The sequence below is a fragment of the Rutilus rutilus genome (assembly GCF_951802725.1).
Source record: "Rutilus rutilus genome assembly, chromosome: 14".
In the NCBI taxonomy this organism is placed as follows: domain Eukaryota; kingdom Metazoa; phylum Chordata; class Actinopteri; order Cypriniformes; family Leuciscidae; genus Rutilus; species Rutilus rutilus.
This window is the reverse complement of record NC_140219.1, coordinates 30,319,869-30,343,124: the sequence shown is the minus strand read 5'-3', so window position 1 is coordinate 30,343,124 and position 23,256 is coordinate 30,319,869. Positions and strand designations below refer to the sequence as shown.

At 39.9% G+C, this 23,256-nt stretch overlaps 1 protein-coding gene across 3 annotated transcripts in view; it reads left to right on the top strand.

Moving 5' to 3' along the window:
- Positions 1 to 6,901: 6,901 nt before the first annotated feature.
- The window catches only part of myot (myotilin), a 30,585-nt gene continuing 14,230 nt past the window's right edge, over positions 6,902 to 23,256 (top strand). The window contains exons 1-8 of one of the 3 annotated variants that reach the window (XM_084430360.1): positions 6,902 to 7,118; positions 9,941 to 9,993; positions 11,245 to 11,392; positions 11,695 to 11,751; positions 11,844 to 11,985; positions 12,439 to 12,462; positions 12,577 to 12,696; positions 13,501 to 13,657. In XM_084430360.1, coding sequence (XP_084286486.1) covers positions 9,986 to 9,993; positions 11,245 to 11,392; positions 11,695 to 11,751; positions 11,844 to 11,985; positions 12,439 to 12,462; positions 12,577 to 12,696; positions 13,501 to 13,657 — 656 coding nt within the window. In that variant the 5' untranslated portion in view covers positions 6,902 to 7,118; positions 9,941 to 9,985. Of the gene's footprint in view, positions 7,119 to 9,667; positions 9,776 to 9,940; positions 9,994 to 11,244; positions 11,393 to 11,694; positions 11,752 to 11,843; positions 11,986 to 12,438; positions 12,463 to 12,576; positions 12,697 to 13,500; positions 13,658 to 23,256 lie in introns of those variants that run through there. The other 2 variants (XM_084430362.1, XM_084430361.1) reach the window with 2 other exon arrangements.

The window sequence follows — 23,256 nt, the reverse complement described above, 5'->3', positions numbered from 1 at the left end:
TTACTGGGATTTTCACTCACAACCATTTCTAGGGTTTACAAAGAATGGTGTGAAAAGGGAAAAACATCCAGTATGCGGCAGTCCTGTGGGCAAAAATGCCTTGTTGATGCTAGAGGTCAGAGGAGAATGGGCCGACTGATTCAAGCTGATAGAAGAGCAACTTTGACTGAAATAACCACTCGTTACAACCGAGGTATGCAGCAAAGCATTTGTGAAGCCACAACACGCACAACCTTGAGGCGGATGGGCTACAACAGCAGAAGACCCCAACGGGTACCACTCATCTCCACTACAAATAGGAAAAAGAGGCTACAATTTGCACGAGCTCACCAAAATTGGACAGTTGAAGACTGGAAAAATGTTGCCTGGTCTGATGAGTCTCGATTTCTGTTGAGACTTTCAGATGGTAGAGTCAGAATTTGGCGTAAACAGAATGAGAACATGGATCCATCATGCCTTGTTGCCACTGTGCAGGCTGGTGGTGGTGGTGTAATGGTGTGGGGGATGTTTTCTTGGCACACTTTAGGCCCCTTAGTGCCAATTGGGCATCGTTTAAATGCCACGGCCTACCTGAGCATTGTTTCTGACCATGTCCATCCCTTTATGACCACCATGTACTCTGATGGCTACTTCCAGCAGGATAATGCACCATGTCACAAAGCTCGAATCATTTCAAATTGGTTTCTTGAACATGACAATGAGTTCACTGTACTAAAATGGCCCCCACAGTCACCAGATCTCAACCCAATAGAGCATCTTTGGGATGTGGTGGAACGGGAGCTTCGTGCCCTGGATGTGCATCCCACAAATCTCCATCAACTGCAAGATGCTATCCTATCAATATGGGCCAACATTTCTAAAGAATGCTTTCAGCACCTTGTTGAATCAATGCCACGTAGAATTAAGGTAGTTCTGAAGGCGAAAGGGGGTCAAACACAGTATTAGTATGGTGTTCCTAATAATCCTTTAGGTGAGTGTATATTAGAAGCTGAAATGAAATGCAGATTCAGTCTCTGACAGCAGGTGGCGCTCATGGAAAAGCAGAAATACTATGTGACCCCTGAACACAAGCATCTTTCTGCCTCTGTTCTGACACTCTTTTGTTGTCGTTGTCACAATTCTAACGAAAGGAAGAAATGAGGTCAGAGTATTTACAACAGCCCTACACATTTGTTTGCATTCGCTATGCTGTTTGTCAAACAATACTAAATACTAAAGCCATTTTTTAACATTTGTTTATGAGTAGACTAGTCTATTGTCACATTTTAATCTGGACTAAAACATGCCAGCCAATAAAAGATATCTAGATATTGGTTGAAAATGTTCTTATTTATTATTATTAGTTGTGTTCTTTTACTTTTGCATTGTGCATCTTTTCATTTGTTATTGTGAATTTTTTAAATGTTCAATGTTCTTTTTTGTTATTTGAAAAAAGTGGGTTAACTTCTTATTTAGATGAAAGCACTCAAGTTTGCTTACCTTTTTTATTGCAATTCAATGTCGTAACTAAAGGTTCAGCAATTATTGAGGTATGATAAACTGATGCTGTCACATGTCCTTTTAACTTGTTTGTTTGAGATATATGTGTGTTATTTATATACCTCTCAGTATTGTGTAATGTCCTCCTTGAGACTGAGTGACATGCTCAGGTTCAGCCTGTAGTGCTGGAGAAAGATGTTGAATTGCTCTTTGCTCTGCTTTACATTCTCTGATCTCAACAATGTTTTCAGAAATGAACATGAGCTTTTTCTGCAGCTATAATTAAAATGCAATTCTGCTAAAGCTTGTACATCCCTGTGTACTAGGTTCTCAGAGAAACTTAACGCCAAAGATGAGACTTGAACCCATGCACACAAAGAACAATAGTGTAACAGTCTATCAACTTAACCACTCGCCTGCTTGAGGTGTTTTTCTGCAGCTATTTTTAGTATGATGACGTTATAGTTTGCAGCAAAGGGCTTTGCAGGGCGCGCTTGGCTCTCTTGAACACTAAAGACATCAAACGATAAGGATAGTATTTGAACCCACGCGTGCAGAGCACAATGGATTAGCAGTCCATCACCTTAACCACTCGGCCACCTCGTCACACCGCTTCAACCTGTCGGAAGTGGCATTTTGGTGCTTTTCAACCACTCTCATTGACATGACGGAGATAATGTTCACCATAATGTGTTGTAAAAGGTTGGGCTGATGAGAGAGGTAACCCTTCGACTGACCTGCAAGGAGCATTGGGTTCTATGGGTTAGGAGACTTCGGACCGTGTTGATAGAGGGAGATGTGCTTATGTTTCTTTTGTGTGCTCCTTCTGCTTTGTTGGAAAGAACCTAGAGAGAGCGCCTGGGTCAAGAAAAAGGCAGCATAGCTTGCATTGGACCTCTCTCAGAATATGTTTGCAGTGTCCTTGCACTCTTCATTATCCTACCCAACCTCGTAGAAGGCTCGTCGAATCGATCCCGAACTCAAACATGTTCTTGGAGTTTGAGCTTTATGACTCCGCCCCTTTGCTACCAGGATACCCATAATTCTCTCCCAACAAAATTTCGAAAGCACTGCACTTTTTGTTATTTGAGTGAAGAGAGAACAACGAATAAACCTTTTTGTGCATATCACTCGCCTGTTTCGTAGACACACCATGCAGCCGTCAGTGCCAAAAGGCTGATTACATGGCAGTTTAAAGCTTGCTACCACCCTGTCGTTCCATGTCCAGATAAAAGCACAGGAGACGTCGCTACCTTCGCTGGCATTCTTTCGCAGAGGCAATATTGTAGTCTATAAGGCTCATCCGAGATGTGATCATTGCTGATTGAAAACTTTACCCAATACCCCGCTGGGATGACTTGAAATACAGTCAGCCTTGTCAATTTTTGTCAGTCTCTTAGAAGGCTTTGTGATTTGTTAGAAAAGGAGTTTGTGCTTTTGCTTCTTTTACGTACTGCTTTCACTGTGGTGGCGAAAACATGAGTTTGAAGAAGGCTGGTGTAGCCTGAATTTGGACCTTCTCTAGAACGTGTTTTAATATTTCTAATGGTCATATCCATTCACCAGGGGGCTTCTTGTATTGATCCTGACCTCAACAATGGTTTCAGAAATGAGCATGAGATTTTTCTGCAGCTGTAATTAAAACGCAATCCAGCTAAATCTCACCATAAACTGCACCCTTGTGGTTGATCTGCATACTAGACTCTCTGTAAAACTTAACACCAAGGATGGGACTCAAACCCATGGGCACAGAGCACAATGGTTTAGCATTCCATCACCTTAACCACTCAGCCACCTCGTCACTTGCCTGAAGCTGGGCTGTGGTGTGTTTCTACAGCTATTTTAAGGATGATGTCGTTAGAGTAGGCAGCAAGGTACTTCGAACTTGCAAGGCGCACTTGGCCCTCTCGAAAAACTGAAGACATCAAACGACGAGGATGGGATTTGAACCCACGCGTGCAGAGCACAATGGATTAGCAGTCCATCGCCTTAACCACTCGGCCACCTCGTCACGGCTCTTCAGCTGTCGGAAGTGGTATTTTGGTGCTTTTCAACCACTCTCATTGACATGACGGAGATAAAGTTCAGTTTTTACACCCCTCTGTTTTCACTATAATAAAAAAAAATTGTAATCGCTCGAACTGCAAATTTATTCATGTTTGCAGCTATTGTGGCAACAGCCACCCAAAGAGTGTGTGCCCTGGAAGAAACACGTGTTTCTACAATAAAGGCTGTGCCATCTTCTTCTATCAACACAAGTGAACTCAAGAAAGCTTTAAAAATATCATCCAAACCATTGTTTTGTGAGCTATCTGTTAATCGGTTTGCGGAAGGGCTTTTTTTTTGCCGGTTTAGTGTCTCTTCCTGCCTTCTCGTATGCATGCAATAATCTCCCATCTGCTATCAAAGAGCCCAATATTGTAGTATACTAGTGAAAGAAGTAGATAAAGGTTACATGATCGCCCCCTTTTCGGAACCTCCTTTTAACATTTTCCGCAGTAACCCCATTGGCATAGCGGCAAGTAATTACTCTAAAAAGCGGTTAATAATCGATCTTTCTTACCCCTCTGTGAACATTATTAATAAAGGACGCTCTTCTGTTCCTTTCAGTAATAAACTCATCAAACGTCTTCACTGGTCATCAATACTGGGTAATTTCACTATGCGAGCAGTGCACCTACCAGGGTTAGATAATAAAATTGCTGACTCATTATTTTGATCAAATTTCCAGGAATTCAGATGGTTATGCCCAGGTGCTTCCCCAACAAGCCTCTGCTGCCCTCCCTTCAGACGAACTGTCCTCGACTAAATGACTCTCTAGAGCACCTGATCTCCTCAGCTAATCAATTCATGAGATTAGGACTGGAAAATACACATTATACACACCTATGATTTTGCCTGGTCTTACTATTCTTCATTCTGTGTTGCACATGCAGTTTCTTCTGTTCCAGTTACAATCCCTACAGTATGTGCCTTCATCGTCCATTGTTTTGGGTCTAAAAAATTGCAGCTTTCATCCATTAAAGCACTAGAATAAGGAATTCAATTCCATCTAAGATGCTTGGTTCCCGAGACGCAAAGCCTTCTCAAAGATGAATGGCCTTAAAAAGGAAAATCCAGCAAGTAATGATAAACATTTACCTTTCACACTCCCTATAGTAGTCCATCGCATGGTTTCACAGCTGCACACAAGTTTCTTTGATCCATACACTAACACACTCCTGGAAGCAGTTTTTCTTTCAGCTTTTTATGTTTTTTTGAGATGTGGGGAATTTACTGCATGTTCTAAAAATTGTAAGCCTTCCCAAGACTAGCTTTCACTAGCCGATCTCTCACTGAAATCTAACTATTTTTAAATTCATCTTAAACATTCTAAGTCAGATAAAGAAAAGAAAGGTGTGTTTGTAGCCATACTGTATCTCATACTAATTCTGAATTTTGTCCCCTCTCTTCCATGGTCCAACACCTGAACTACCGCACTCATTCACATTCCAACGAGTCACTGTTGACAAGACATCATGACAAGCTGCACACATCACTTACATCTCCTTTGCTAATATTGTGGTCTAGCTAACTTCTAACCTCTACACAGCGCACTCCTTCCGCACCGGAGCAGCCACAACAGCATCTTCTACGATCCCTTCTCCTATGCTCAAAAGAATGGGACGATGGACATCTGCTTTCTAATGCTACATTCGCCCATGAACTAACGACATATTGCAAGCCCAGAAAAACATGAGCCACCACACTCTATAGACTCAACCTCTGTTATGAACAGAACTCGCTAATCCATCCTAATGTACCACTTACTCAGCTTTTTGGGGGATTGATAATACATTTCAGAGTTAACCTACGTATTTAAGTACAATCTTTCTTCTACAGTTCATCTATTCATGCATGATCAGACTCTGAAAACTAGCTCAGGGAACCGCGTTCCCTACCCTCTTGAGGTACGCTGCAACTGTTGATTTTAAGGGGTTAATCCCAACTCAATGACTTTGAACTACATTATTGTGTAGGGGGATTTATGCCTCAGAAATGTATCTCAAACTGTCTAGTATGGCTGCTGAGCCCCTTGTAGCCTGAGCCTTTCGCCAAATCCAAGAATTGTCAAGAAATTGTATTATTCTCAAAAGTGGTCCTGACTGAAATCACACTGTACAACATGGATCTAATAAACTTGGGTACAACATGTATGTAGACTCTATGATGATGACACCTATTGTATTGTAGGCTATGACGCAAGATAGTATAAAGAATAAAACTTCACCAGCATGTGCTATTGGTAAACAAATAGAGCAAGATTAATCACACTTTGGCAATTGTGGTTTTTATGTGCATTGAAAAAAGAGGAGAAAGTGAAAGAGGAGAATATGTATGAGGTCATATAGGGAAAAGAGGCCAATTTGGCATGTCAATTTTGCAAATGAGTTTGAGGTAAGTAGTTTTAAGTTTTAGCGCCATGTCGTGTTGATCAATACGCCATTACATGCTGCATTTGTATTGGCTAGTCACACTGTGAGACGATCATGCTAAATTTCTTACACTGTCAGAAAATTATCACAGGCTATCTTTGGTCGCAAGACCATGACAAGGGCCCTCTTTGAACCTCTCTCACTGTACATAGCGCAGTTCACAGAGCTCTTCTCCAGACCTCTGGAGTTGTTTCATCGTCTGTACAGGAGTAAACACACAAAGGAAGAGGTTGAACCCAGCTGCAGGATCTTTATTGACAGTAGTGGGAAACAGGTAGCGAACAGGTTTTTGAGCTTAACCTGATCAGAGATCCATCCAACAGTGGAGTCTCTTGATTAAGATGCAGGAGGAGTGAAGAAGATGGGAGATTATAACCTCAAGGGAGATTGACGAAGATCTGAGTGTTTGAAGAAGCGAGTGCCAGGGAGAAGTGAGTCTTTAGGGAGAGTCTGTGTTGAGTATATGTGCAGTACTTGATTATCAAGTGAGAAACAGGTGTGTATGATCTGCAGTTCATGGAGAGTGGGCAAAGAGTGAAATGAGCTCAGTGCAGGTGTAACAGTAGGATTATAAGAGGAACATATACATACAATATTGAAGACTAAAAACTTGTGTAGTACTAAGGTTGTGCACAATGAAAAATGAGTGAACTGATGTACAGGTGTATGGATGGTTGGAATACACCCAAAGAATTCATGATAGATGCTAAAAAGAGGATCATAATGGGGCTTGATGGTTCTGATTATCATATTATATATTTTTTTCATGATTGGTGATAGTGGTAAGTAATCAACCTTACAATCCCCCTAGAAGTGAGCTGGACAATCATTAATAGAAGAGCTTCTTGCATATGTTATTTCTATCCCTGAGGCCGAGTGCATGAGTGTGATCTATATTTGACACCGAAGTGTTTGGTTCACCCGTTTACTGTGGAGTCAGCTGTGTCAGATGGACAGACTGTAACGTGAGATTACACGTACTTCCTCACTTTACTCTGCACCTTATACCTACCCAGACAACCTGCAGTCAAATGAATCTCTTTACCAATAGCCCAGTCTAGTACCTGTCTCCATTTCTTTTACCGTGTAGAAGACATCCTTTCAAAGAGGGGGGCAAGAAAGATTTGCTGTGTACTCTCTTTGAGAGGGTAAGAAGGCAACAAGGTGCGTTTTTGTCTTTTAACATCCTTTAGCCTTGGTTTTGTCAACCCACTGGAATTTAGCCCACGCTAACAGGATACACTGGTAAGGCTCCAGGCTGTGAAGTAGGTACGCTGGTGGGACACGTGCAAAGAAATGGTTTTTCTTAGCATGAGAGGTGGATAATAAGTTGCTTTGACAGAATGGATATTTGTGTAATTAGACATATATGTTGATTTGCTCCAAGAGGATTTGCTCATGTTTGACAGACAGACATTATATGGTTGTGCAAAAACTATATCTGGCTTCAGTGCTGATACTGAAACATCTGTAGGTGCTTAAATTCCACTATTCAAAAGGCCATCCATATTATTTTGTGAGGAAATATTTGCAAAACAATAATCCAGTTGGTTAAAGTAGTAAGCAGACAAAGTGTATTAGAATGCAGTCTTTGATGTAGGGCTACATATTTTTTATCAACCAAAAGGAAATGTAATTTAATTTAAGATTTTTTATTATCCCATCATGATACTTCAATTGACATAAAAAAAATCAGAGAATCTTTGCAGCACTTTGCAGAACCCTGTTCTTATCTTTCTGTATGGGATCTGGAGTTTCTATTTGGTTCTTTGGAGTTATTGATGTTCCATTTTAGGTTCTCCAACAGCATATTAGTTTTCGTGTGATTTAAGGCACCAGTCCGATTTTCAAAATAACTAGTTCTTTCTCTAAAAAGGTCTTTATGGAATTTCCATGGAATGTATTTCCTTATGGAATCCCCCCTCCAGACTGTAAATCCTTTTTTATTGTAAATGGAACCTTTTATTTTGTAAGATGTACCTCACTATTGAATGAAGGCACTATACAAATCATATTCACAAGGTAATTTGTGGAAACAATGATAATTATTACAAGATAATTCTTATTAGTATCACCTGAAACTGACACGGAGAATACATTTTTCTGATTATTTATTTCATAAATCCTCTTTTTTAGCTGTTTGCTCAGTTTGCTGAACTAAAATGAGCTAAAATTTGTACATTTTTACTTAATTGTCATTTGCACTCAATTTTATTCCGCCAAATAAAACAAAATTTGTCAAATGTTAAGTTAACTTAATCCTTAATACTTCATGCAGTCCTTAATACAAGCATTATTGGGACTGCATGAATAATTTTTATTGCATTGACTGAAACTGAGCAGTGGATTTCTAGTTCCCAGTATGCTTTGCATAAGGAGTGTAAATTTTTTTATTAAGTGCTAATGTGTTTTGAGTGAAGGGAAAGACCTGTTAATGTTTAATGTTCAGTTCTGTTTGACATTTAAAAGAGTTTCAGGTGATTTTTTTGGTTACCATTGTGCTGAAGAATAAAGCGTTTAGGCTGAGGGTGGCTATGCAGTTCAATTCAATTCAATTCACATTTATGTGTTTTTTGCTTTTCACAATAGATTTCGGTCTAAAGCAGCTTCATAGAAAATGCATGAGTCCACATTACAATTTAGAGTGATCCGTTATCAGAGGTGACTAATGTATTTCAGAAATGTTCATATACAAATCACACAGTTAGTTAACATCATATATTAAGTTGTGAACATGATGATCACAATATAGAAAAGTTTTCATTGGTGTCTGTTCAGGAGTTGGAGTCGTCTCTTCACAGGTGTTGGGCATCTAAAGTTTTTGTAAGAGGCTAGATCAAAAACTGGAGTTGACACTCTCTAGTTACCTCAGAATGGGCATCCCGAGATAAAACAGATAAGCAAATGGAAAGAAATTAGAGTAGTTGCTGTTCATAACATTTCAAGCTAAGATAATCATGTGCTTTTGATTTGATATAAACAGAGTACAGGGTTATGAGATGCATTATGTGAATGACTGGCTAAAGAGATGCGTCTTTAATCTAGATTTAAACTGGGAGAGCGAGTCTGAGCCCTGGACATTATCAGGAAGGCTATTCCAGAGTTTAGGAGCCAAATGTGAAAACGCTCTCCCTCCTTTAGTGGTCTTAGATGTCAAAGGTACTACCAGAAGCCCAGAGTTTTGTGATCTTAAAGAGCGTGATGGATAGTAGGGCGATAGAATACATACAATACAAAGATGCTGTACTCAATAAGCCATAACGCTCACAGAATACGTCAAATGAAATTGGTGTGATCTCATTGAATTAAGGTTCATTTTATACATCCCTAGTTTAAGTTCAAATCAATCTATTCAATTGTGTGGAAATGTGTGTCATAACTTTATTAACTTAGACCAACAAGCATTTTTGAGTGAGATGACACTTTCAAATCCAAACCAGGGTGAAAGATTTATCCTACACCATGTGTTTCTAAATGCAACACACAGAAGGCACAACAAAATTAGCCCAGGAGCTGCTCAGGTTTCGTTGCTTCACTCTATTGAGTACCAGTGAAATGACAGTAAAGGGGTTAGGCTCAGAGCTTTGGGAAGGATAAAGTCAACGATCTGTTTACCAAACTTGCTTATGCATACTTTGAAGTGTGAAGACATTGAGAGTGTAGAAAAGAGAGAAAGATTTTTCTCAAACTAAGTTTTTTTTGTTATTTTTTAGTCGTGCTCATTTGCAACTTTACACCACACTACAGGATAACCCTTCTTGGTGTAGGGTCTACTTTATGGCACAGGATTTTGTGTATTGGATGTGTATTAAAGGTGACATGTGAGTCTTTCTCAAAAACATAATTACAAATTCCACCACTAGTGCAAATTGTAATTGTGCATTAAGATAAAATCTTCCTTTCAACAAATATATACATACTAATAAACATAATAAACCCCTCATGCCCTGCTTAACTCAGTATTTCTCTTTTCTTGAATTTTCAAGTGTCTCCTACTGGGCTCATCAACACGCGCTGGAGATACTGGAAACATGGCACAGTAAGAGACAGACAGATAAAAACATGCTATATATAGTTTACTCAAAAAAATTCAACTCTGTCTATATTTACTCACTTTCTTCTGTGGACTATAAATTAAAAAGAAAATATGAAACTGTGCAGGTTCCCTTTTTCATGCAGTTACAATGAACAGGTATTCAAGGTTTCATAGCACCAGAAGTAGTTTCAGTGTGTCCCTTGCATTTAGCAACTGGAAAGACTTAAACAATACTGGTAACATTATATTTTAATGTGTCCTTGTTACACGTTACGTGCATATTTACATGCCGCTAACCCTAAATCAAACCCTAATCCTATAAACCTATAATAAATACGTATGCGTAAATGTGCAGTTCCTCACAATGCAATGTCATTTATTATAAATTTGATTAAAGTCCCCCTGTGATGAAAATCAAGTTTTTAATGTTGTTTATATGTCTATGTGTTGTTTTAAATATGCTTGAAGACAAATCATGTGCAAATTTATAAGTCAATAACATTTCTGAGCATTTTCTCTTTAAACCTGCTGGTGAAATTGCTGGTGTTTCTGACGTCACAAACTATCACATATGTCCTGGCGGGCTTTAGCATATCATTAACTGCTCTGAAGCAGGGGAGTCTCAAGAGAAGCCAGGCTATCCTGGTATATTTTTCTGTTGATATGAAAAATCAGATAGATTTAGCAATATAGCGGGTGTATAATGAACTATATACCCTTCTCCGTGCTGAGTTGTTCAAAGCATTTCTAAGGATACTGAGGCAGCGGTCTGACTCTGAGATGGCGAACGGGAACATGGTTCATGTAACATTAGCAAACACTATTAGCTGTTTTATAACATAGTCAAGCAAAAGGCTAATCATATTAATTACCAACGTTGTAAGGAGCGATGCCATTGTGCAGCGTTTTTACCTCAGTAAGTTGACCGAGTGAATCTGTGTGCTGGAGTGAATAAGTGGAGGCGTGGCTAATTAGCATAGATCCAGGTATACTAAATGAAGCAAGGGTGTCAAGTTACAGAAAGCTACTTTAAGGCATGAAGAAATTTTGTCACAGGAAAAAACGTTAATTTAAGTTAAGTTTTAAGTGATAAAATGATTGACTACAGGAGGACTTTAACAATTAGTTCTGTAGATTTCTCCATCTTAAAGCTTTAATGGTTATATGTGCATTTTAAATGTATACTTATCTTAGAACCATTATGTCATACTTGTTTTGTCATAAACTTTACGGCGCTATTTTCTAACTCTTCAGGGTTCCGAAAAAAACATCAACTATGTCCCTAACTATATCATCATGTTCCCGTGAAACATCCTCCTCCTCTTCATCATCATCTTCCTCAACAGTGCTTCAGCAGAGACACTCCACTTTAGTACAGCCTCTCTGCATCAGTCCTCAAATGGTAAGAACATAAATATAGATCAAATAATTTCTTGTTTTTATAGGTAATCAGAGTTGTTGAAGGAACTTGAATGACGTGAAGCCTTAACAGCTTGTCAAGGACTGTGTACAGTTGACTTGAACCAATCTGCCATTTTAGGATCGACTTCTTTAATCTGAAAATTATTAGCTTTCTTTAATCTTCATAGAAACCTTCTCAGGGTATGGGGGATATTAACATGCCTAAGACTTTTGCACAGTACTCTATATAACCATACTTCCAGCCTAAACAGATTGTTGATCTGTGTTTTTGTCATGGTTCAGGTTCAGAACACAAATCATGGTTCAGGAAATGCTGGAGTTTCTCCAACATTTGTCAAGGTAATAAACAATAACATAAACCTGAAGTTGACTGGATCAGTATCAGGTTGTGATTTGACGCTGTGAGCTCTGATGTGGTTGTGTCCTGACAGCGTCTCCATGACGTGAGCACCGTGAAGGGGCAGCTGGTGGTTCTGGAGTGCAGGATCAGAGGAACGCCTCCACTGCAGATCTCCTGGTTCAGAGAGAATGAGCAAATCCTTGATTCGGCAGACTTCCGTATTCTTAGAAAGAGTGAGTGGAAGATGTCGCATTATTTGACATGTTCTCTGTTTAAAGGAATAGCTCACCCCGAAATGAAAATGCGGTCAATGAAAGTAATCTTTACACAGCTCTTTTCATACAATAACAAATCATAGTGACCATGCTCTAAAAAAGAATAGAAAAACATGCACCATAAAAGTCCATATGACTTGTGTACTATATTCCAAGTAAGGTAACTTTGTGTGAAGACCAAAATTTAACTATTCAACTATTCACTATTCAAAAATGTTTTGGTATCAGTGCCACTTTGGCATTAGTGCACTATTTTTAACCTGAATACAAAATACCAGCATATACTATAGGTTTAATATTTCAAGAAATTTCATTTGAATTATTGCTTTAAAGATAATAATAGGTATAAATCACCTTCCATACAAGTCAATAAACTAAAACTGTTTCTTATTTTATTTTTGTCCTTGTCAGAGGCAAGTTCAGCTTCTGTTCCTGGTGAGTAGACATATCTCTCAAATGGATAGTGCACAAAGGGATGGACTTATTCGTCTTTTGAGAGATAAACAAACAAGAGTTAAAAGCCTGACGAATATGTTTGTTTTATTGCAGAGGAATTGTGCACCCTAGTGATCACAGAGGCTTATCCAGAAGATTCTGGAATATTTAAATGCACAGCATCGAATCAGTTTGGAACAGCAACATGTAGTGCCATGCTTGAAATATATACAGGTAACTTGATTGTTTGATTCAATGCATGCTTACGAATAAATCTAAATGAATGTATGATGTATATATAATTATATTATTATTTTACAGAAGTACATTATAATACATGAGTGGAAAAACAAAAAAATAAAACACACAGCTTAATTTTCTTGACACAACATGATGATGACTCCTGTATACAAAACAAACACAAAAGCCCATGTATCCCGATGGTCCCACACAATCTGAACCTCAGAAAGAGTACGCATAACTAGAACACCTGTTATTCATTCAATTCTACATTCCTCTCCACACTGTTTAATACAATGTACCAAGTTTAAATCCATTCCATGGAATTTGGCAGAAAAACAAGGCAGCAGATTCCATTTGGGCCTACTAATAAATTGATCTATTTTACTGATCCATATGTATATAATTGATCTATTTATCTAAAACGACAAGTGAAGAAACATACTACATTCAGTGTTTAAAGGAATAGTTCACTTTTCATCATTTACTCACCCTCAAATTGTTCTAAACCTGTATGAGTTTCTTTCTTCTGCTGAACACAAAGGATGATATTTTGTAGAATGTCAGTAACCAAACAGTTGATGGACCCCTTTGACTTCCATAGTGGGAAAAGAAAATACTATGGAAGTCAATGGAGCCCATCAACTGTTTGATTACCCACATTCTTCAAAATATATTCCTTTGTGTTTAGTAGAAGAAAGAAACTCATACAGGTTTGAAACAACTTGAGTAAATAACGACAGAATTTTCATTTTGAAGTGAACTAATCCTTTAATAATTTAATTGTGTTCTTTCAAGACCTAGAGGAGGTTTTGGGAGATGAGGATGAGCCTTCCTCTATAAGCTCAGCTGGACTAGAGCAAGATGAGCATCCCTTGTTACTACAAGAAACACTAATTCCTCCTCCAGAATGGCCTGACAGTTCTGAGGAAGAGACTGCCACCCCTGCAGCACGGTAGGATACTTTCCAGTGTCAGTGAGGTGTAGCAAATTAGCTCTAAGAAATATTAATAATCGATAATAACTTGTTATAATTGATTATGAATATTTGCATCAGTTAATAGAATTAACTTAATGTAGGAAAATTAATATTACAACCAATTAACCTGTTTGTGCCGTGAACACTCAGGCCCCTATCTTGCACCCATGCAGCGCAATTGACTTTGTACACCGACACATGTATCATTCCTATTTTGCACCCGCGCAAAGCGGACTTTTCCCTCCACAGATGCACGTCGGTTAACTAAGAAATACACTTGCGCTCCCCGGGGCGGTTCAGCGCAAAGAGGAGGCGTGTTCCGGCGCAAACGTTCCCTCATGCTATTTTACAGGTTTAGAAAACAATTGCGCCACTGACCGAAAAAAAACAGTTTAAAGTCAGTGGCGCGTTGCGCATGTTATTCATATGCTATTTTAAGGGCGCATGCTTGGCCTTAATCAATGTAGTGTGTGCACAACGCGCATACACTTTGATTCTCTCATCTACACACAGACGCAGCAGTTATCATTTTTGCAAATCATACATTATTACGATAGATAGATAGATAGATAGATAGATAGATAGATAGATAGATAGATAGATAGATAGATAGATAGATAGATAGATCGATTAGATAGATTAGATAGACATTTTATTATAAAAGCATACATCTAGCTTACACATTTACCCAAATTATCATACGCCTGTTTAACCGAAGTTAATTTGGGTGTGTTTCTCCATCCCCAACGTCCCTGACGAGAGCGTCGGTCTCCTCGGCCTTGAACCGCTCCTGTCGTGCGCCTGGCAAATCCGCCGTTATAATAGGAATCCGCTTTAGAACAAGCGTGCCTGCTCTTAAAGAGAATGTGAGATGTCGCTCTGATTGGTTTATTTCACGTTACGCCCAAACCACACCTATGAATAATGAAGCTACTTCAGACCAACCCCTTTTAGATTTGCGCCAGGCGCAAGAGTCATTTATCCCGCCGGGAAAATAGCAACAGCGCCCAAGACCCACCCACAAAGTTACTTGCGCTTTGCGCTTTGACACTTGCGTTTCAGATCGTTAAAATAGGGCCCTCAGTGTTAATTGTTTATTAATTCTAAGAAATGTACATTTCTGGGGTATGGGAAATGTCTTTCTTACTGTACAGTACTATTCAGAGCCTGTAGTCAAAATCTATGATTAGGGACTCCAGTAAATGAGCTTGAGACACGGACAACTTTACGTGTGACATGAACAAGACTTTATTAACTAGACTAAACATTTAAACTACTCTAACATACACATACATACATGCATACAGTTTACCAAGGGAAAGAGAGCTGAAGCAGAATACAGAAAAGCAATACGTTATAGCATTGTTTCATATTCAGCAGATCAACAGCCTTGAGCAAACCATCAGTTTAGTTCTAACATGCCCTTCTTTAAAAGGGGTAAGGATACTTAATGTATCAGATAATGAGACTAAATTTGATACTTGCATGTCTTGCCCATTTGAATTAAACTGTCCTGATGCAATTTGTTGAGGCTCCAGTTGTGGCTCCATGTGGTCTTGATGAGAGAGAACCAGTGGGAGTCAGAGGATCTTTGGTGAATGGAAAGACAAGGCCGCAGCCTGGCACAAGCTTGGGGGTCCTTAGAAAACGTCTCAGGTTACGAATGTAACCTATGTTCCCTGAGAATAGGGAACGAGACACTGCGTCAGAACGCTATGGGGAAGGCCTCCGCGTGAACCAGTGTATGAAGCGATTATCTAATCACGGCAATCCTTTTGGCCGGCGACAGCCTATGACATCATCACTAGTGCGACCTGGAAGTATATAAGTGGAGCCTGGAGAACATGTCAACAACTTATCGTCTGAAGGGACTGTTCAGCAGGCATCCCAGAGGCATGGCGAAAAGACGCAGTGTCTCGTTCCCTGTTCTCAGGGAATACAGGTTACAGTCGTAACCTGAGACGTTCCCTTTCGAAAGGGAACTCACACTGCATCAGAACGCTATGGGGAACGATCTACCCACGCTGCCATGCTGAGGGGAGTGCATGCCATATTATGGCTGTGACAAAAAACTTAAAAAACGGCAGTTTCACTGAAATGCCAAAAACACTCCCCCTTCGGGTCACATACAGGCTGTCAGTGACAGTATTCCCTATGGCCACTGCCTGAGCTTGATGCTAAGCGAGGAAGTAACTTTGTGCTTTCACACGAAGGACTTGACCCAGAGCCAGCTCAAGGGCATGGATACCACAGCCCGACTTTAGAGGGGGGTTCCTTTAAGGGAATATGACCAGGGGGTCCAAAGGAGTCCCGTCCAGTCACTTTCTGAAGTCAACCCCACATGCCACCAGGGAGGCTGACCTGGTCTAATTTAATGACCTAGTCTTGCCAACAACCTGTCTGTTTCTTAAACAGAGTCTCTAATATATTTTGCCTCACTTGTGGAGGCATCCGACTCTTGTAGTAAGAGGAGGCCAGTGCTAGGAACAGCTAGATTTACAGGAATAATTTATCCTGATATACTCTAGCTCTAAGGAACCTACACTCAGATACTGAGAGGCTTGAGGCAAGAATGCTTAGCAAACCGCCACCAAATTCCTCGTTACTAAGCCTAAGCCAGAAATCGAGGCGGCCCCATGAGGGCCGACACACGAATATGAAGTGACTGAAGTTCAGAGTTCAGATCCGCCACCGCGTATGCCCTGCCATTTAAGCGTGCTGTCATGTTTTAGTGGCTTAAGAGGCAGGGCCGGGGCACTTAGTGTCGATGCCTCTCCAGCCGTGAGATAGTTTGCAAACATCTCATCAATTGGGGCATCGACACATACCCATGTTTGCGCATCCCCTCAACATCAGTGTAGTTCGCTGATGGCGATGAATGCACTGAATGCACTGGTTCTTCCATGCCTTTCTGATCTCTTTGTGTAGATCCGGCAGGAATGGAAGACTCACGAGAGCTGGAGCTTTATGGCTGGAAAGAAACCATTCGTGAAGTCTGTCACGAGCGGTCTCTTCCCTCACGCGCTCCAACGACAGCAGAAGCCTCGTTGAAGTGCGTTCCATAACACTCAACAGCTTAACATACGCAGGGTGGCTGTGAGGGTTTGGGTTGAATATCCTCTTCACCCTCATCAGCCATCTCCTGCTCTCTTGGGCTGGTTGTTTTTGTACACAACAGAGCACTCGCTGCTGGATCAGAGGATGTTAGTAACACAGGATTTCAGAGGATGTTAGTAACAACACATCCTCATCTTGCAGCTCACTCTTGCGAGTCTCTGAAGGGTGTGAGAGATTAACAACTCTCTCAACCTCCTCAGCGAGCTCCCTCTGAAAAACCCCACGATTCCAGTCTCTGCCTGGTACAGATGTCTGTCCCTCTTCCCTCGAGAAGAGAGCAGACAAGAGTGGAGTTTTCTCGGGGAAAAAAATCCCTCTGGAACTGATCGTGCATGCTCTGAGCCCAAACAATAAACACACAAGTTGTGTGTCATCAAGTGTCAATATCTTAGACATGGATACACACACGTCCTGAAGCGTTTTTCACAAGCCATGATTACCTTTTTGAAGTTATCAGGTTGAAGCGTACAAACAAAACAGTCTCTGCAGACGAAAAAGTTGTTGACAGGTTCTCAAGGCTCCCCTTTATATACTTCCGGGTCGCACTAGTGATGATGCCATAGGCTGTCGCCTGCCAATAGGATTGCCGTGATTAGATAAGCATTTCAGACACCGGTTCACGCGGAGTCGTTTCCCATAGCGTTCTGACGCAGTGTCTCGTTCCCTTTTGAAAGGGAACTTGTAGTTCAGCATCATCTTCACATCAGGATTTCAGAAAGGAACTAAAAGACTAAGAGACTAAAAGACTAAGAGAGGTGATCTTGTGATCAGTGATTTTTATAAAGCGTGAAGATGTCACACCCTCTGGAGGGTTGTGAGCCAATAAGAAGTTGTTCCCTTTGGAGGGAATTTCTTTACGACCCTTTGTTCAAGCAGGCCTTTTTTTTCAGACATTTTATTTGGGTGTTTAACAAAAGAATCTTCAAGATGCTTATAATACTAATGCGTCACAAAGTTAGCAAAATGTAATTTTGTAAATTGACAAATGGGGGATGAAGATTGGAGTTTATAGACACTAAACATGCTACACATGATTTTGGTTAACCATAGTATGCAAGTCTGAAACATTAATCCAAAAGAGGTCAACCAAAGATCAGATTTTATTATTTCATAAGGAGAATGATCTGAACCAAATCAGTCGCTGTTGGAATACTTTAATGATTACAGTAGCCAACAAATGAGCTCAATAGGAGAGGCAATATAAATGAATGGCCAAAACGCATAACATTTTTCCGATTTTAGTTGAAAATGGTGTCGTGCACCGTCCCTAAATTCAACCTGAAAAGAAGCACAAGGAACAAAGACACTGGAAAGAAAGAACCAAGAAACCAAACATAACCCTGACACAGGGATGTTTAATTGAGCTCAGTTTATATGCTTTAGTTTGTCAATTTTACATTATATAATCTACAAAAAGAATTGATCCCACAAGGGGATTGTTAACTATAAAGTTATAGTTGATACAGTTATGTATAGATTAAAAACAAGAAAGTTAATTCACATATAAATGTAATCATTCTTGATTTCACAAATAAATGAGATTTGCAATGCGATGAGATCAGAAATATAGACAAAAGTTCCGAAATTTCAAGTCAAAAGTTCACAAGTCAAGTTAAATTATACAAAAGATTGTAGCAGGAGATAAAAATATGAAAATATGTTAAATTTGTTCACCTGGAGTTGTAATGTCACTAACTCATTTGTTTGAGTTATCCACCTTTTTTTCCTACACTCCATGACACTTTGCACAAATTATGCAACTTCCATTAAACTGTAAACGATCAGAGAAAGGTTCACTCTATGAACGCAATAATAAGCATTATCAAAAACTGGGTACAATGAGATGACATTATTCTACTCACCCTTCAACCATCGAACATTAACAAGAAAATGTAAAAATGATAAAGCATCAGCAAATAACAACAGAGCTCTTAGATATTCTTGTCTGATAATAGAACAATAAGGACATTTTACAGCTCATTCAGTCAAACTGACCAATAAAGATTATTTGTAGCTCAACCTTTGAAATGATTTGCTTCAGTCTTTTTGAGTAGAACTTTCCCAAACTGGAAGTGCCTCCCATAATCTAAAATGCAGTAGGCTGTTAGGAAAAAGGTGAACATAAAACAAGCTACGATAATAGATGGTTTCTTTTTCAAGATTTCTCTGTTCTGTTTGTATTGAAAGTCAAAGGCTTCAAGTTGCAAGCAGGAATATACTGTATCTGTTGCCCTCTATTCCCATATTTCACTTATCAAAACTATCATGTGGGCAATTAACAGTTGGCTATGAGGCTACCATCAGTGAAGAGTGGAGGTACTAGCTAGACAGCAGACTTCATGTCACGAGTATGTTGGTTTCTTTGTGTTTTGGTTTGGTTCTGTTCTGTTCGCCTGTGTTCTCAATACTTGTTTGTTTCCATGGTTACTGATTATGTTACGCACCTGTCTCTAGTTCTGTTGATTAGTCTCCTTGTGTTTTTAAGCCCTGACTTTTCCTTTGTTCCTTGCCTAGTGTTAACTTTATGTAATAGCATGTAGTGCTTGGTTTTCCCTGGTGTTCATTAAAAGTCAGTTTTAGGTCTGGCATGCGTCACCCACTATCAAGGCACGTGTGCCCCTGGACGTGTCTGTGCCAAGAGTGGGTGCTGGGGCAAAATTACTCTCCATTCACCATCTGCCTCATGGATGAGGTCAATGCCAGCCCCACTCCAAACCATAGCCTGTAAAAAAAAGATGCACAACGCAACTTCACTCTCTTCCATTGTAGAAAAGTGAAGTCGCCAATGTCCCAATATGGTGCTGACATAATAGCAGTAGTGAGCGTGAAGTGGAGCCGCGGTATCAAGGCCCTGCCCACATTCCCACAGAATCGGTTAATACAGTTTACTGCAGAACAACTCATTATGTCGGTGTGAAATCAACAGTTAGGGAAATGTAGAAATTAAAGTTACAGCTCCAATCTCCTCCTTTATATATCCTGGAAAGTTTAAAAAACAAGCACTTGAACTTACATCAGCGTGATAAAAAAGCAACCTAAAATGACAGAAACCATCTTTGGAAAAAAAAAATATTTGAAGTGTAATTTGATTTAGTTTGTCTCACATCCCATTAGATTACATGGAGAGGGTGGGTTTATGACCTATACTGGACCCAGCCACCTGGGGGCGGTCAAAACGTTTTGGCTTCACTTTTCACGACTTGTGCAGCACACTTGCTCCAAACCCAGATCCCAGCCAGACTTCAGCCACACTCACCATGGACCCTAAGCCCACTGCAGCCTGGTAGACTGCAGACTCCATGACGTAAACGTGCCAGAGACTACTGAGGTCATCTTCATCCCAGAGCCCATGTCCCACAGAGATGCTAACCAGGTGTGTGTGCACCAACGTCCGTCGAGGTGGACATATTAGTGGAGTATGAGGGCATGGAGTGGAGCCCCGACCATACTCCTGCTGCTGAGGGTTAGCTGTGCCAGGTTTCTATATTAATGATTGATGGATTCCTCAATCCTCAGTGGAAAATATGATTCCTCAGTCTCCTGTTGATGCTGGTCCCGCCTAGCTCCAAGTCTTCTGTGTCTTTGCTGGTCCCACCCATCTACAAGTCTCCTGCGTCTCTGATGGTGCCACTGCTCTCTACAGTTCCTCAGCTCCTCCTCTGTTTACTCCACTCTGCTGCAAGGATCGCCCTCGGGTCTTCCTGTCACCAGCTCCGCCTTGGCACATGGACCCCCTGTCTCTGCCAAGTCTGTTACTCCATCTCGGCCCGTCAAACAGTCGGCTCCATCTTGGCTTCTACTTCCCTCGGCTCCACCTGAGACCGTTGTTCTCACGCCTCCACTGGGCTACCTCGTCCTTCCGGCTCTGCATTGGTCAATCGTCACTTTCCCTACGCCATGGACTTCTTGGCCTTCGGCTGAGCCTTGTCCCTCCACCTCCTCGGCTCCATCGGGCTCCTCCTTGGTCCTCGGTCCCACCGGCTGCGCCTCAGTCCTCTAGCACCATGGCTCCCCCTTAGCCTTAAACCATCGGTTTCGCTGTGGAGCTTTATCCTGGCTGTGCTCTTGGTCATCATCTGGATCCTTCCTCCATCATCTTCCTTGGACACAACCATCTCCAGCTCCACGTCCTCTTCCAGAGCCCCCACTCTTCCTTCTCTGTTGGACCTTGCTATTTAGTTACGCGTCTTTCGGGAGGGGGTGTAATGTCAAAAGTATGTTAGTTTCTTTGTGTTTTGTTTTGTTTTGGTTCTGTTCCTGTTTGCCTGTGTCCCGATACTTGTTTGTTTCTATGGTTACTGATTATGTTTCGCACCTCTCTAGTTCTGTTGATTAGCCTCCTTGTGTATTTAAGCCCTGAGATTTCCTTAGTTCCTTGTCTAGTGTTAACGTTATTTTATAGCGTGTAGTTCTTGGTTTTTACTGGTGTTCAGTAAAAGTCAGTTGTATCGTGGATTACTGCAGCTAACACTAACACTTCACAACAAGAATAAATCAAGTGAGCAGATTTACTCAGTATTCTATCTCTACAGTGTGTATTATCCGTGTGTTGAATGGGTGGTTGCTCAGGAATGGAGGGGGCGTATGTCTGCTGCTCACATAGTTTTCTATAGATAAACAGCCCACCAGTATCTCATTGAGTGAACAGATGCCAAAGAATCGCACTTCACCTTTCAAACCAACTTTACTGGCTAGCAAAATCATTTCAAAGAGCAGGTAAGCACAAGATTTCTAATCTGAATTATAAACTTTTACACTTTCTTGCAGTCAGAATGACTAGAAAATCAATATATCTGTTTTAACAACTTTATTTATCCAAAATGTCAATGTAATCATTCTTTTTAATGCATAACCAGTCCTTATTTTGCTTTCCTTTTTCAGTCCATAAAATAACACATCTTCTTTGCTTTATAAACTGTAAGTTTGACCCATGTTGGTCATACAATATGATGACTTCATCGCTGAAGCTTTTTGACCTTTAACTCATTGCTGTGTGTTTGTGTCATATAGGATGCAGTTAGTTTAGAAAGTATTTAATATATTATGTTAAGCATTTGCTTCTGCTCTTGTGATTAAAGAACGTTTTTTTGTCATTAGGTACAAGGCTAAAATTTGTATGTAAACATGCAAATTATTCAAATAACTGACATTTGATTTGTACAGCAAAGAAACATTTTAGATTCTATTAAGATTTCTGCACTTCTTTCTTCACTAATAAAACAAGTAAATTTGGGAGACTGACTCAAAACTTCTTTGAACAGATGCCCAAATGGTCTTTTGAATATTCTCAAATCATGCTGGATAACATAATCATCAGGACTGGTTCATGTCAGCTTGAGTGCTGCTGTCAATAAAGCAAAAGGGACATGCCTGATACTAAGACATTCTCAGATTCATGGTTACATTCAAGTTGCTATGCTGATTATTTAATTCATTTTGGAATGTACTAACATTATGGTCAGTAACCACAATGAAACACGTTCATTGTTGATCAGAATAGTACAGCTGTTAACGTTAAAATGTCTATTTTATTTAATAAATATTTTGCTTGATTATTATTATATATTTAAACCTTCCTTGGAAATACAACAATATGAATATCAATATAAACCTGCTTTTAAATTGAGCAGTGATTTCACCATGTCACATTTATACATTGTTCTAAATTATTAGTAAATGTCATTTAGTGCACTTAGACCCTTATTCACAATGACCTCCAAACAGGGTAACTGAGTGCCAGTGTAGCTGTAAATGAACTGCACCTGCCATGTCTGTCAGTCGCTGCCTCATGACACTTTTTTTAGCCACATGGCTTCCTCACAGGGACACACCAGCACCAGCAGTATACAATGTTACGAACCACTGTCATGTTCATTCAAGGGTAAAAAAGATTATATAATGTAAATTATATTATTTTTATTTGTACTTTAGGTTAAACTCAGCATTAAATGGAAGTTGCTATAGTCTTTTGTCCCCTACTGTAAAGTATATCTGTGTGAAATGGCTGGAACAAGAACAAATGTAGGGCGGGGCTTCATTTTGTCCATGGTGAATTGATTGGATGGTTGTGGTTTGCTATTGGTCGATCACGTGTGAGACAGGTCATCCAGTCTTTTTTTATTAAAGATTATGAGAGCACATGAATTAAAAAAAAAGTCATGATATGCACAGATAAAATAATAATTATAAAAAATACTTGTCCCACAAAAAACAAAAACAAGGATTGTCCATTTTGATTCCATGGTAACATTAATTCAGTAATAATTTCATATATGTGAATATCCCCACATGGCAACACTGTTCATTTACATAAAGTTAAACTATACTAAACTTTGCTATACCATGGTCTAATGTCGCTCATGTCACTTTTGTTTGAATTAGGTCTCTTGGCTGCAAATCATCAGTATGTGTGTGTCCATTTTTTTTTTTTTACCTGAGTAACCCAAGCCAAATATTTA